The sequence below is a fragment of the Xenopus laevis genome, chromosome 9_10S (assembly GCF_017654675.1).
Source record: "Xenopus laevis strain J_2021 chromosome 9_10S, Xenopus_laevis_v10.1, whole genome shotgun sequence".
Classification (NCBI taxonomy): domain Eukaryota; kingdom Metazoa; phylum Chordata; class Amphibia; order Anura; family Pipidae; genus Xenopus; species Xenopus laevis.
In genome coordinates, this window is record NC_054388.1 from 55,019,458 (window position 1) to 55,036,047 (window position 16,590).

The 16,590-nt window shown below is 40.4% G+C and overlaps 1 protein-coding gene across 1 annotated transcript in view; it reads right to left on the bottom strand.

Moving 5' to 3' along the window:
• Positions 1-1,106: 1,106 nt before the first annotated feature.
• The window catches only part of dars1.S (aspartyl-tRNA synthetase 1 S homeolog), a 60,924-nt gene continuing 45,440 nt past the window's right edge, over positions 1,107-16,590 (bottom strand). Inside the window, 10 exon segments of the mRNA NM_001086867.1 lie at positions 1,107-1,442; positions 1,445-1,536; positions 3,550-3,621; positions 4,139-4,250; positions 5,577-5,657; positions 5,840-5,882; positions 11,192-11,338; positions 11,690-11,837; positions 14,341-14,475; positions 14,972-15,083. Of these exon segments, the coding sequence (NP_001080336.1) occupies positions 1,445-1,536; positions 3,550-3,621; positions 4,139-4,250; positions 5,577-5,657; positions 5,840-5,882; positions 11,192-11,338; positions 11,690-11,837; positions 14,341-14,475; positions 14,972-15,083 (942 nt within the window). The 3' untranslated portion in view covers positions 1,107-1,442.

The window sequence follows — 16,590 nt, forward strand, 5'->3', positions numbered from 1 at the left end:
CTGGATGGAAAATTTTGATTGGCCACCTTTGAAGGCACCCAAACATCGACCATTGTGAAGCTGGCCATTGATTTCAGTATTTTTACAGTTCAGTGTAAAAATAAAAAACGGTGTAAATAGAAATTCGAAAATTCAAAAAGCTTAAGTTATGTTTGTGTGGAGTTCCTCTGTAACAACGAAATGTAACAGGAGACAGATACAAAATTCACCAACAGGCACATTAGCAACATAAGAGAGCTAAACATTGTTTTGTAAAGGACATTTACTTAGGCACCATCTCTCCCTAAGATCTCACAGCCACAGTTCCTTCCCAGAGACAATTATCCCACTGCTACTACAGGCACAGTCTCTCTCTACTATACCTGCTATCCCACAGCCACAGTTTCTTCCAAGAGACAATTATCCCACTGCTAATATAGGTACTATCTCTCTCTCTACTATCCCACAGTTACAGTCCCTTCCCAGAGGCAATTTTCCACACTGCTACTTTAGGCACCAACTCTCCCTACTATCCCACAGCTACAGTCCCTTCCCAGAGACTAATATCCTCACTGCTACTATAGAAACCATCTCTCCCCACTATGTCGGCTATCCCACAGTCCCTTCCCAGAGATTATCCCCACTGCTACTATAGAAACCATCTCTCCCTACTATCCCACAGCCCCTTCCCAGAGACTATTATACCACTTCTACTATAGACACCATCTCTCCCTACTATTCCTGCCATACCACAGCCCCTTCCCAGAGACTATTATCCCACCGCTACTATAGAAACCATCTCTCCCTACTATACCTGCTATCCCACAGCCACAGTCCCTTCCCAGAGACTATTATCCCCACTGCTACTCTAGAAACCATCTTCCCCTACTATTCCACAGTCACAGTCTAAAGGTGGCCATACACTGATCTGGTTGTTTGGTGATCTAGGCCAACTTTGGCCACCCATGCCAGCTCATCTAAATGGTGTTCAGAGATCAGGAATTAGCAGGAAGTTGGACAAGATCAACATAAAACATCTGTGCTTTCAGCAATTTCAAGTGAGACGGAGCCTTCCCAGGATATAGGATCCCCCCCACTGCACTTCTGAAGCAGAAAGACCAATGCCATGGTAGAAGATTAACCTTTATTCGGTACCTTACTACAACCAGGATGCACTACTCCAGCATTCGATGCTCCCACTTAATCACAGTGTTACCATTGTACTATTAATTAATTAGCAGCCAAGTTGTAAAACAGTGTTTACAAAGTTAATGTATTAAATGCCACTTTATAAAAAATGATTCAGTTTAATGTGGAAACATGTTAAACTCTGCTGCTAGGGGTGATGTTACAAGACAATACAGCATCCCTAGTCATGTGGCACTATAAGGCAACGGAGAGTGCATAGTTTTGTTTCAAGTGCTGGCCGGTAGTGTCTGACTTCTGACATGGCCTGAAAGATTTCTCATGGGGTCAGTCTTTTAGGGTCACGTGGGAACATGGAGGTCTGGCGGACATTGTGCAGCCCCAAATACAGCATGGTTACACGTTCCAGACCTGTAAGATAAGCAAACAGATGATCAGTATTGTCCTTGCAAAGGGAGCATTTACTGTTGAAAGCACAGGTTATTAATGGGTAGAATCTAATAAATATATTACTATGACTATAGGGCTGGTTAACCTTCTGGGGAACCCAGAAGGTTCATATTTTTCCAATTTACCAACACTTTCTATACCAACGGATTTGTAAGATTGGCAGAATGTGTTGAATACTATTATATAAAAGCCCAAACCACTTCACCTGCCCACTGTCTATGGCATGTTAAAGGAGCCTTCTCTGGCATTTGCCAGAATCTAAAGATTGCCAGTAAAGGCCTGAATCTGCCCGTAAATGTCAAAAGTGACAAAAGCCATCATAGAAAAACTATATTATATTTTCCCAGCATGCCTACTTTTCTTCACACTAAATGGTAACAAGGCTTACCAGTGGCATTTTGCTTGCCTGGGGTCTTATAGCTAGCTTCATTCGCAAAGGGATTCTGTTCTGGGGAAAACATGTTTTTTTTTGGTAATGCATACATTAAAGCTGGCCATAGATGTTGAGATTTTTAAAAGATCAGATCCTGATCGTGAGACCAATATCTTCTCAGAACGATCGTACGATCGTACGAATTTACCATCAACTAAAAAGACCAATTTGGCAGGAAAACAAAGGGGAGCTGCCTGCTTGGCCCTGCAAACATAGAGAGATTGCACTGGGGCCGACAAAGATTTTTTGACCTGGCCGATCAATTTCCCGACAGATGTCGGCCGAAAAATCGTAAGATGTACGATCGTTCGAATACCACTAACCGCACGATAATTTAGAAGGATTGGTCGGACTTCCCTAAAATCGGTCGTTCGGCAAGAAGAATCGTCGCGTCTATGGGGACCTTTACGGTGCATCTCCAGCACAATTCAGCACTTATAGAGCAAACAGATTTTTTTATATTTAATTTTGAAATCTGACATGCGGCTAGACATGTCAGTTTCCCAGATGCCCTCGGTCATGTGACTTGTGCTCTAATAAACGTTAGTCACCCTTTACTGCTGCACTTAAAGTTGGAGTGACATCACCCCTTCCCTCACCATCAGCAGAATAATGGGAAGGTAACACATTAACATCTCCCTGACACCCCTGTGAAGGTTTCAGCTAGGAGCTCCATTGGCTAATAACATTGCTGGTACTGTCCTGATTTTTAGCAAGTGGGTGAACAGACAGAACCGCCTACACTACCTCCCAATCATTTATGGTGGGCTCAGGCACTTCTCGGCCAGCTAAAATATACTGTGGGAAAAAATGGGCGTGATATATCTACGACTTGCAGTGCAGCAGTAAAGAGTGACTGAAGTTCATCACAGCAAAAGTCACATGACTGGGGGCACCTGGGAAACTGACAATATGTCTAACCCCATATCAGAGTTCAAAATTAAATATAAAAAAAATGTTTTTGCTCTTTTGAAAAACTAATTTCACTGCAGAAGTCTGCTGGAGCAGCAATATTAACTGATGCATTTTGAAAAAACATGTTTTCCCATGACAGCATCCCTTTAAATACAATGAGAGGCGGTAGGAACTGTAGCCGCAAATACATTAAATACAATTCGAGGCAGTGGTTTGTCATGTCCCAGACCCCCTTGCCCTTCCAAAAAGTAGGCTTCCTGAAGGCTGAAGAATTGTAGATATCAAAATGAAGTCAGAAATTGTTTGCATGGCTAAAAGTGTTTCCAAGCCCCACCTGGTGGTAGACATAAGGTATAGCACCCAAGCAGTAGAAACCCTGCACTGCTATTACACGACTTGGGTTGTATTGAAGTACAATGAGAAGTGGAGAAACAATAGCTGTGTTAGAGCAGTTCTATTTGTGTAGTGATGGCTCCTTCTGAAAACACATGATCAGGCACAATCATGACAGAACCAATTTATGGTTCACATGAAATCTGTGCATTTAACAAGAACCCTTTCATTAACACCTGCCATCAAACAAATGGCAACAAGGTAGGTGTAATATAGAGCAGGAGGTAATTTACCTATGCCACCGCCGGCGTGAGGAGGAGCTCCAAAACGGAAAGAGTCTATGTAAGCCTTAATTTTCTCCAAGTCTGTGAAAAGAAGAATCCGGTAAAGGTAAGTATGATGGTGGAGCTGTGCTACTTTATTTCCCAGGTAATTGCATGTTTTACCCACACAGAGCACAGCCTGGGAGACTGATTTACCCACTCTGTTTTCATTAAAGGACATGTAAAATGTTAGGCACCACCCAGCCAAATAGACCTCTAAGATTTTTTTTTCCTCAGGCCGGTGTTGTGATTAGGATAAACTGACATGGGGAGAAAACATGGCATTTTCCTTATCTTTCTACTGGCGTCCAAGGCATCCCTTATGCATATTAATGTTTGCACATGTGTAGAAGAGTGACCCTGGCATGTTATACTGTAATGAAAATCACCAAAGTAATAAAGATGTAAAGGTAATACAATGCCAGCACAGAGCTTAGAGTGTTTTTAAACGGCCAGCACAGTTTTCTCTTAATAGGAACACCAGCCCAAGGAAAAGGTTAGAACACCCCCATGAAACAGACTTTACATGTACTTTAAAAAGTGAGTTCTTTTTGCTTACCAATACCATGGTGCGTGGCCCTATCAGTGAGCAGCTGAGGATCATGGACTCTCTGGGCTCCCGACAAGATCTCCTCTCCTCTCATAAACATATCATATGAGTTGGAGTATTTCTATAACATAATATTGGCAGATATTATGGTATGTCACAGTGCAGTAAGAATAAAATAAGAGCAATAGGCTAGTATCTTCCAAAAGCTCCCAGAAAAAGCAATACTATTGTAATTTATTAAACTTTGGTTTAAAGGGGGCGTGTATCAGAAGTCAGAACCAACAGTGCATATAGAAGCAGATTATGGGAGTTGCTCAGAAACACGTCAGGTGATGTTGCTGCAATAAACCACCTTTTTTTCATCTGGTGTGCTGCCTATTCTATCTTTTGAAGCACAAAGAATATAAACTGTCAGAAAGATACAGGTTTCAATAGCAGTGAATATACATTAGAAAGCTATTTAGAATGACATTTTTTCCCCTTGAATCACACTATATAGTTACATGTACAAACCCAAAATCTAAGGGGCAGTTTTAGCAAACTGTGAGATTAGAGATCACCACAGATAGATTTGCTCATTTTCTCTTCATTCCTCTAGGTAGGATATTTATCAGTGGGTGAAAGTTAGAGGTCACCATTTGATAAATACAATTTTTTTTTGTGGTGAGCTCTAATCTCACATTTTGATACATCTCCCCCTAAGTCTCACTGGGTATGCTTGCTAACAATGTTCTTGGGAATCTGGCAAAAAGGCAGAGGGGCTGCTGTAAGATGCCTCAGTCACTATGTAGTGGGCTGGTGGGGGCTGTTTGGGCATCTGTGTGCAGAACCGGGCTAGGACAGCCAGGTGCCCTGGGCAACCTGCCTGGCCCTGCACCTGCTGAGCGCGCACAGGCGAATTGGCGATAGTCGGGGAGATCAGGGACTGGACATGGGGTAGGCGACCGAGAAAGTATTTGCCTGTCGCCCCCCCCAGCTTTGCGCCCTAGGCGCGTGCCTATTCTGCCTACCCCTAGTTCCGGCCCTGTCTGTGTGCTTGAAATGCTAGGGCCTATTTTGAATCTCCGCTCAGGCCCTTCTTGGGATTGAGATATTTATCTGGCAGGATCAGTCAATAACACGTGCCAGAGAACTTAACAGCACACAGTATATGCTTAGCATAGCAGCACTTACTTTGGGGAAGCCCATATGCTGGCGGCTAGAGATACCTTTTTAATATACTCAAACAACACAGAAGCTGTTTATCTATAAATAAGCATCAGTCTAGTAAATGGTTTTCCAGACATAATATAGCACCTCCTGCTGGCCAAAAGGCTAACATTCAATTTAACAAATCTCAACCCCACTTTCAGTCTGATTTTAATGATTACGGTTATTAAGGTGAATTTATAAAGCGCCATTGTATGTTGAAGCGATATTGGGTAGAGGTTACTCATAGTGCACTTACAGGATTATTTGGATCAGGCATGGTGTAGAAGGGTCGGACAGCCAGCGGATATTTATCCAGGATGTAGAAGTCAGTGTCATACTGGAAATAAAGAACAGAGGGGCATCATGTACAAGTTCTACATCATTTCACATTTACGGTCTCTCTTTACTGCCAAAACCACGCCATACAATTACATTCTATATATCAAGACTGTTCTTTATATGACATTAGCAACAAGCAAGGCTATGCAAGCCCTACAGCTAATTAATAGGAAATATCACCTTCTCTTTCACCAGGCGCCCCAAAAGCTTCTCATTCGGTGTGCTAGAAGAAAATGAAGTGGAAAACAGCTGTAACTGGCAGCTTAAATGCAGTAATTCAAAACTTCAAATAGCTGCTACTTTGGCATACATTTATGCTTCAAAGTTTGTGAACCCTTTAAAATGTTTTATATTTTCATATGAATGTGACCTTAAACATCATGTGATAAAGATATATAAAGAATCCCCATTTAAACAAATGAAACAGACATTAGTATATTTATTCATGTATTCATTGAAAAAAAAAAATGATCCTATAACATCTCCGTGTGGCAAAAGTAAGTGTATCCTTAGGATTAAAATATAGTTTGAAGGTGCAATCAGAGTCTGGAGTTTTCAGTAAATGGGACAACAATCAGGTGTGAGTGAGAGACCCTGTTTTATTTAAACAACGGGGATCCAGAAAAGCCTGATCACACATATAATTCTTTTGTGGATGTGTATCATGTATTATGGTTTGAGAGTTGCTGATGCCCATAAAGTTGGAAAAGGTTACAAGACTATGTAAAGTTTTTGGACTCCATCAATCAACCGTCAGATAGATTGTGTACAAAGGGAGGAAATTCAAGACCATTGTTATCCTACCCAAAAGTGATCGACCATCAAATATAACCAACTGCAAGGTGTCCAATATTCACAGGTTAAATTCTAATCAACTGAAGGTCTTTCTTACATTGGCAAATATGGATGTTCACGAGTCCACCATCAGAAAACAATGGCAAGGAAGAAAGGAGAAACCACTGCTCTCCCCCAAAAATATTGCCGACCCGCTACAGTTTGCTAAAGATCATGTGGCTAAACCAGAAGGATGTTTTGTGGATAGATGAAGCTAAAATAAAACTTTTTGGCTTAAATGAGGATTGTTTCATTTGCAGAAAGAAAAACATTGAATTCCAGCATAAAAATCTTATCCAGTGTGTGAAAGATGGTGGTGGGAGAGTTCTGGTTTGGGCCTGGCTTGCTATCATTGATGGAGCAATGCATTCTGAACTATACCAGAGAATTCTAAAGGAAAATGTCAAGACATTAACTGAACCTCAAGAGACAGTGGGTCATGCAACAAAACAACTATCCTAAACACACAAGTCGTTCCACCAAAGAATGGTTAATAGAGAAAATAGTGAATGTTCTGGAATGGCCAAGTCAAAAATCTGACCTTACAGCAATTGAAATGTTGTGGAAAGACCTAACGCGAGCAGTTAATGAGAGGAAACCCATCAACATCCAAGAGCTGAAGCTATTCTGTATGGAGGAATTATCAACAGTTACAGCAAGCGTTTAGTTGCAGTTATTGCTGCACAATCATTTTTTTCAATAGATACATGACCTTATATAATAACTTTTGTTTCCTTTGTTTAACTAGATTTTCTTCATCTACTTTTAGGACTTGTTTAAAATAAGATGATGCTTTAGGTCATATCCCTATAAAAATAGAGAATTTTAAAGGGTTCACAAACATTCAAGCACCACTGTAACTCCATCTGTTGGGCAGGTATGAAGATGGGCCTTTCTTCTGACATTTCTGAACTACAGCTCTCAGTATTCACTAACACTTAACTTTCCCATGGTAATGCATTGGGCTAGAGTCTTCTTGAAAAGGCTTTCCCCACCACAAAGATCTGGACACAGATAAGCAATGTACAGCAGTTGAAAGAACACCAATAGTTACATAGTTACATAGTTACATAGTTAAATTGGGTTGAAAAAAGACAAAGTCCATCAAGTTCAACCCCTCCAAATGAAAACCCAGCATCCATACACACACCCCTCCCTACTTTTAATTAAAATTCTATATACCCATACCTATATTAACTATAGAGTTTAGTATCACAATAGCCTTTAATATTATGTCTGTCCAAAAAATCATCCAAGCCATTCTTAAAGGCATTAACTGAATCAGCCATCACAACATCACCCGGCAGTGCATTCCACAACCTCACTGTCCTGACTGTGAAGAACCCTCTACGTTGCTTCAAATGAAAGTTCTTTTCTTCTAGTCTAAAGGGGTGGCCTCTGGTACGGTGATCCACTTTATGGGTAAAAAGGTCCCCTGCCATTTGTCTATAATGTCCTCTAATGTACTTGTAAAGTGTAATCATGTCCCCTCGCAAGCGCCTTTTTTCCAGAGAAAACAACCCCAACCTTGACAGTCTACCCTCATAATTTAAGTCTTCCATCCCTCTAACCAATTTAGTTGCACGTCTCTGCACTCTCTCCAGCTCATTTATATCCCTCTTAAGGACTGGAGTCCAAAACTGAACTGCATACTCCAGATGAGGCCTTACCAGGGACCTATAAAGAGGCATAATTATGTTTTCATCCCTTGAGTTAATGCCCTTTTTTATGCAAGACAGAACTTTATTTGCTTTAGTAGCCACAGAATGACACTGCCCAGAATTAGACAACGTGTTATCTACAAAGACCCCTAGATCCTTTTCATTTAAGGAAACTCCCAACACATTGCCATTTAGTGTATAACTTGCATTTATATTATTTTTGCCAAAGTGCATAACCTTGCATTTATCAACATTGAACCTCATTTTCCAGTTTGCTGCCCAGTTTTCCAGTTTAGACAGATCACTTTGCAAAGTGGCAGCATCCTGCATGGAACCTATAGTTCTGCACAATTTAGTATCATCTGCAAAAATAGAAACAGTACTTTCAATGCCCACCTCCAGGTCATTAATAAACAAGTTGAAAAGCAAGGGACCTAGTACAGAGCCCTGCGGTACTCCACTAACAACACTGGTCCAATTAGAAAATGTTCCATTTACCACCACTCTTTGTAGTCTATCTTTTAGCCAGTTCGCTATCCAGGTACAAATACTATGTTCCAGGCCAACATTCCTTAATTTAACCAGTAACCTTTTGTGTGGCACTGTATCAAATGCTTTAGCAAAGTCTAAGTAAATCACATCCACTGCCATCCCAGAATCGAGGTCTCTACTTACATTCTCGTAAAAAGAAATTAAGTTAGTCTGGCAAGATCTATTACGCATAAAACCATGCTGGCACAAACTCATAGTATTATGATTTGCTATGAAGTCCAGTATCTTATCCTTTATTAACCCTTCGAAAAGCTTTCCTAATACTGACGTCAGACTAACTGGCCTATAGTTTTGAGGCTGAGAACGGGATCCTTTTTTGAATAGAGGCACCACATTAGCAATTCGCCAGTCTCTTGGCACAATACCAGATCTCAATGAATCCTGAAAAATTAAGTAAAGAGGTTTGGCAATCACAGAGCTAAGCTCGCTAATTACCCTGGGATGAATACCATCTGGCCCTGGACCTTTGTTAATCTTAACCTGTTCAAGTCTCTTTTGAATTTCTTCTTGTGTGAACCATGCATCATTAGTTGTATTACTAGAATTGGGAGTGTTAAGAAGGAAACCTTCACTTACTGGTTCTTCATTTGTGTAAACAGATGAAAAATACGAGTTCAGAATCTGCGCTTTTATTTTGTTTTCATCAACCAGCTGATCCCCCTCTGATAGTAAGGGTCCCACCCCTTCCTGCTTCATTTTTTTACTATTGACATATTTAAAAAATAATTTGGGATTTTTTTTACTGCTTGCTGCAATATCCTTTTCTATAGCAATTTTAGCTTGCCTTATAGCTTCTTTGCATGATTTATTGGCCTCCTTGTACCTTATAAATGTTTCGGCTGTACCAGCTAACTTGAAAGCCTTAAAAGCACGTCTTTTCTTACCCACCTCAACACCAACGCTTCTATTGAACCAAAAAGGTTTTGCTTTGCAACGACGTTCCTTGCTTACAAGTGGAATATACTGACAAGTATATTTATTAAGCAGCATTTTAAAGACTTCCCATTTTTGTTCTGTGTTTAACCCTGTGAAAAGCATTTCCCACTTAATATGTTGCAGAGATGCCCTTATACTGTCAAAGTTTGCACGTCTGAAATTTAGTGTTTTAGTTACTCCCTTATAGAATTGCTTCTGCAACAGAATCTCAAAGGAGACCATGTTATGATCACTATTCCCTAAATGCTCACCCACACAAATGTTAGAGATGAGTTCAGTATTGTTAGTTATTACAAGGTCCAAAAGAGAGTTATTCCTAGTAGGTTCTTGAACGAGCTGGAATAAAAAGTTGTCATTCAGCATATTTACAAACCTACTAGCTTTTTCTGTCTTAGCAACCCCATTACCCCAGTCAATGTCTGGATAATTGAAGTCACCCATAGCAACAACTTGACCCAGCTGTGAAGCCGCTTGTATCTGCAAGAGTAGCTGGGCTTCATACTCGACACTTATACGAGGTGGTTTATAGCATACACCAATGATAATTCTTTTTGATACCTTTTGCCCAGTCGAAATCTCTACCCAGAGTGATTCTACACCCTCACCAGTGCCAGCTATTTTTATTTCTTTAGCGCATGGCTTTAATTCAGGCTTTACATACAAACCCACTCCTCCACCCTTTTTAATCCCTCTGTCCCTCCTAAAAAGGGTGTAACCATTTAAATTCACAATCCAGTCACATGTTTCATCCCACCAGGTCTCAGTGATACCAATTATATCATAATTTTTAGAGCATGCAATTAATTCTAGGTCTCCCATTTTACCTGACAAACTCCGTGCATTTGCCAGCATACAGCGGAGGTTACTACTTTTACTTTTGAAATGTGCATTACTTAGTGAAGAATTATACGTTAAGTTAGTATTATTCTGTTTTCCTTGTAACAGAGGGACCTCCTTAGCTGGTAAACTGTATGCCCCCCTCACTCCTCCCCCATGACCCCTTACTAACCCCACTACCCCGTCTACACTAGCTTCCCCATAATCCTTTATCTCACCCACCCCCCTCTTGCCTAGTTTAAACACTCCTCCAACCTCTTAGCCATTCTTTCCCCTAGCACCGCGGACCCCCTTCCATTGAGGTGCAAACCGTCACGGCTATTGCAAACCGTCACGGCTATACTGGCTAACCAAAGCTCCGTCAACTAACTGTACTCTACCCACAAAGTTCAATTCTGTAGGAAACAATTCAACTATCTACTTAGCTTCAACAAGCCCTGCCCCTTTTCTTGCAAAAGAGAGCAGGTCAGGCTCAGGTAGTACAATTAAATCAAAACTCTGTTATCTATGTGGGATAATATGGAGGGTTACAAGAGTAAAATTAAAAGCATAAAACCCTTAGCTTTTACTGGTTTTACTGGCCCTGTTATGGCATAACATGTTTCAACTAACACTAGATTTGTATGTCCCTACGGATATTTTTCTAGAATGGTGTTCAAGAATCACGACGGACTCTCGTATCCAGAAGAATCAGCTATTAGCAAATAGGTACCTGAGATCCTCTTCATCTCCCATCTCCACTCCTGCTTCCCGCAGCATGGCAACGCCTTCAGTGTACTCTAGACGCAAGGTCGGCTCAAGAAATTTGAATGGCTCACAAGGGAACTGCTTGCACACTGTCTGAATCTCAGTCTGGAATCTAGAATTCATATGGGAGAGGAACAAGCAGAGAGCAAGAGTTCATTTTCTTCTGTAGTAGTCGGAGAAGAGGAAACATAATGGAGATAACTAAAATGTAAAATAAGTTTGATGAAATACTTGGTCACTAGAGGGCACTATGGAGTTACTGAATGTGCATGCAGCGTCTGATACATGCACAGAATAGCACTGCTATGAGGCACATTCATATCTGAAAAATTATTTTGACAACAGAATAAACAATGCTTTATAGCGTTGAACTGCAGCTCCAACAATTCCCTTAGATCATCACCTCAGGCAGGCAAGGATAATGTAGAAAAGAGACTGATGCTTAGTTCTGGGCTCACTTTACCTTTCTTGAAGCCCTTTGAAAATCTGGACCAGGGTGTCTGCAATCTCATCAACGACCTCATGGTAGTGGTAATTAAATGCCATTTCTATATCCAGACCAACAAACTCAGTCAGGTGCCGATGAGTGTTTGAGTCTTCTGCACGGAATACTAAAGGGGATAAAAGGTCCAATCAGTGACAGAGAAAAGGAAATCTCACCAGAACCAGCAGTCCCCCCAGCCTTGTATTTCTCTCCAGCAAAAAAAAAAAATATCTGTCCCAGTAGAAAGGGCCACAATTCTTGTGCCCTACAATCACACTATCACTGTGATGAACTTGGCTAAACACTCTCCTATGTGCAACCTGTTCATAATATTTTTGGCTTTTCCAGCTGATTGGATGAGCAGATTCTGTAGCCTAGTGTGAATAACTTCAGATGGAGAGAGGACCCATGCTGTAATTGGCTCTAGGAACAACAGTTTATTCCAATTCACCATCTGTTTCTGCACAGAGCTGTTCAGCTGTATAATACTATAATTATATTCTTATGTTTCCAAAGTGCATAATGTAAAGTTCCATCAGATGAATATATTTTTAACCATTATTGCTTCATAGTTTATAACAGAATTCACTTAAATCTATGTATGATTTGCCTCCACTGAATCAGTTATACCAGGTCAGCTGGTTGATGAAAACAAAATAAAAGCGCAGAATCTGTCTACACAAATGAGGAACAAGTTAATGAAGGTTTCCTTCTTAATAGTACCAATTCTAGTAATACAACTTATGATGCATGATTCACACATGAGGTAATTCAAAAGAGTCTGTTAAGATTAACAAAGGTCCGGGGCCAAGATGGTATTCATCCCAGGGTACTTAGCAAGCTTAGCTCTGTGATTGCCAAACCTCATTACTTAATTTTTCAGGATTCATTGAGGTCTGGCATAGTGCCGAGAGGCTGGCGAATTGCTAATGTGGTGCCTCTATTCAAAAAAGGATCCCGTTCTCAGCCTCAAAACTATAGGCCAGTTAGTCTGTCAGTGGTAGAAAGCTTTTTGAAGGGTTAATAAAGGATAAGATACTTGACTTTATAGCAAATCATAATACTATGAGTGTGTGCCAGCATGGTTTTATGCGTAATAGATCTTGCCAGACTAAATCTTTTTTTATGAGAAGGTAAGCAGGGACCTCGATTCTGGGATGTGCTGGATATGATTTAGTTAGACTTTGCTAAAGCATTTGATACAGTGCCAAACAGAAGGTTACTGGTTAAATTAAGGAATGTTGGCCTGGAACATAGTATTTGTACCTGGATAGAGAACTGGCTAAAGGATGGATTTCAGAGAGTGGTGGTAAATGGAACATTTTCTAATTGGACCAGTGTTGTTAGTGGAGTACCGCAGGGCTCTGTACTAAGTCCTTTGCTTTTCAACTTGTTTATTAATGACCTGGAGGTGGGCATTGAAAGTACTGTTTCTATTTTTGCAGATGATACTAAATTGTGCAGAACTATAGGTTCCATGCAGGATGCTGCCACTTTGCAGTGATTTGTCTAAGTTGGGAAACTGGGCCGCAAACTGGAAAATGAGGTTCAATGTAGATAAATGCAAGGTTATGTATGCACTTTGCCATTTAGTGTATAACTTGCATTTATATTATTTTTGCCAGTGTGTTGGGAGTTTCCTTAAATGAGAAGGATCTAGGGGTTTTTGTAGATAACAAGTTGTCGAATTCTGGGCAGTGTCATTCTGTGGCTACTAAAGCAAATAAAGTTCTGTCTTGCATAAAAAGGGCATTAACTCAAGGGATTAAAACATAATTATGCCTCTTTATAGGTCCCTGGTGAGGCCTCATCTGGAGTATGCAGTGCAGTTTTGGACTCCAGTCCTTAAGAGGGATATAAATGAGCTGGAGAGAGTGCAGAGACGTGCAACGAGATTGGTTAGAGGGACGGAAGACTGTCAAGGTTGGGGTTGTTTTCTCTAGGAAAAAAGGCGCTTGCGATTACACTTTACAAGTACATTAGAGGACATTATAGACAAATAGCAGGGGACCTTTTTACCCATAAAGAGGATCACCGTACCAGAGGCCACCCCTTTAGACTAGAAGAAAAGAACTTTAATTTGAAGCAACGTAGGTGGTTCTTCACAGTCAGGACAGTGAGGTTGTGGAATGCACTGCCGGGTGATGTTGTGATGGCTGATTCAGTTAATGCCTTTAAGAAAGGCTTGGATGATTTCTTGGACAGACATAATATCAAAGGCTATTGTGATACTAAACTCTATCGTTAGTATAGATATGGGTATATAGAATTTATGTGAAAGTAGGGAGGGGTGTGTATGGATGCTGGGTTTTCATTTGGAGGAGTTGAACTTGATGGACTTTGTCTTTTTTTTTTTTCAACCCAATTTAACTATGTAACTACACAATTGATATAAATAAAATTATATGTTAGCAAATGTGAGCTTATTGAGGAGAAGAATTATTTTAGAACAGGTTGATTGAGCTTTAACCAGTAGAGGGAGTTCTTGTTCTAATAAACATCTTCATTACTTTCTTCATGCAAAGTAACATTCCCCACAGCAATCTTCAGGGGGAGATTGGAATAGGGGCTAATGCAAATGAAGTTGGCTTAAATCTCTAATGTATTTAGTACCCGTGAGTCTCACTTACCTGGCCCAATACAGAATACTTTCTCAAAGTCAGCACAAATGCACATCTGCTTGTACAGCTGTGGGGACTGTGCCAGGTAGGCGCTGGTTTTAAAATAGGAAACGGTGAACACATTGGCACCTCCTTCACTGGCAGCTAAAAATAAAAGGCATAAAAAATATTTGAATATTTAAAATATTTTTGTCTGCAATAATTTTTTTTGCGGGGAACTTTCAATTACCAGCTCTTTAAGATGTTCCAGCAGTATATTTAAGCTGGCCAACTATGCCAAAGTCATCCCATATTGCAATATATGGACAAACAATCCCTGCTTTGTTTAAAGGGTAAGGCATTTTTCAGTAGCAGTATGCACAAAATGTCTCAATGTCTTAATTATATTGATAATGGGCTTGAGTGCAGAGAACTCTTGTATTTGTCTATATGTAGCTTGTGGTCACAGCCTCATTGCACCCCCCCGCCTAATGGTTTCAAAAATTAGTGGTGAGCACAACTTTCCCTTGTTTGTTATAGTTTATGCAGGAGCAGTGGCCAGCTCCATGTTGTAGCTCCCACCCTTCCCAGCTATAATAAATTTATAATGGGACTGAAAGCAGACAGTCTGAACAGCCCCTACTATAAGACATGCACATACCAGAAATGATTTTTGGGGTCTGGATCTCCACAAAGCCTTTATTAGTGAGGGTATCTCTGAAGAGCTGGCAGATACCTGACTGGAGACCAAACACGGCCTGGCTGGTGGAAGTCTGTGTACAGAAAGGTCTTATAATTAGTCATGAACACAAAAAATACCATTACTCACAAGCAACATGTCAGCCAGTGTTTGGCCTATGATGGACTCTGCAGAATTTTATATTAATAGAAAGAACTGTGGAGGCAGGGTGTAACTATAAAAGAAGCAGACCCGGTGACAGCTGGGGGAGGCCCATGAGGCATAGGGGCACTTGTGGGACATTGACCTATCACAGAGTCTTTAGACCATTTGCTTGCTTTCATTTTGCTTCTGGGTTCTATTATCACAGATTCCTGTTTTAGTTATCACACTGACATGTCTCACTGCCTGTCTTTTGTCTAGTATCTGATCATGCTGCTGCCTGCCCTGACTCGGCACCGGATTTATAGACCTTCTGGTGGGACCTGGTAAATACCCCGGCCCTAGCAGCAGTACCTATCCATGATCATAGATTCCTAAGACTAAGCACTAATCAGGTGATATTGATTCAAGGGGAGCTCTTAAACACTCAGTGTGTCGCTGCCCGAAAGAGTAAAAAAAAGTCTATGGGAAATTGTATCGTTACTGAGAACTCAAGACAGCATTAAGTTTTCTTAACAAATAAGGACTATGGAATAGCTGTTTATTAGTAACTAAGTACCGAGGAATATATTAGGTTGATGACATTCTTTTGCCTGAAAGATGCTGAACTCTGCAGAGGTCATCTGTAAGCCAAGAGCTGGTCACGCATATACTCGTAAGACAATTTTTTTCCAGACACAGTACGTCAGTAACAGTTTACTTCCCCTTTTTTCTCTCAGTTGGGGTTTCTCACTTCTAAAGGCTACCAATGTATCTGCTTAAATGTTAGCAAAACACATGATGCAAGTTTCTCAATTTATGACAGAAGAAGCCAGAAAAAAAAAACCAAGTCTATTATGCTGAATTTCAAGTGTTTTAATCAACTAAATAGGGGAAGTGAAGTTCGTGTTTGGTTCTTGCACGGTAGATCATTAGATTCCTAGTACACAATCATAAAATATAACATTCATAAAATGATACAAGGCTGATGTTATGCACATTACACGGCAGCACATAAACTAGTGCATTCTGCATTAGTATTCATTAATAATCTTAATGACGGATGTAACTTTACTATATGTTAATGTTTGAAAATTTCTGACAAATCCTTAGCTTCAAACAAATGAAAGAGACTGCTCCAAGCTCCCCCTTGTTTAAAGCAGCTCCTAGAGGCCAGGAACTCAATCCACAGTGTCCCCATTGTAGCAATATGGCGCAAAACAATCTATTGGACGGCACTTTGGTTAAAAGATTTATTGCAACAGGCTGCAGATATATCATGCAAAAATGACTAAACATTTCTTGCTTGGAAATGGCAATTAAATAAAAAGAAAAATTTTACTATTTTAATGTGAAACGCCATTTCAGCCTGAAAGGTGAATGCGGCTAATAAATGGTTTAGGAGGGGAAGTATACGGAAGTATGATTCTTTGTGGTTCACCATCAATTAGACTTTCAAA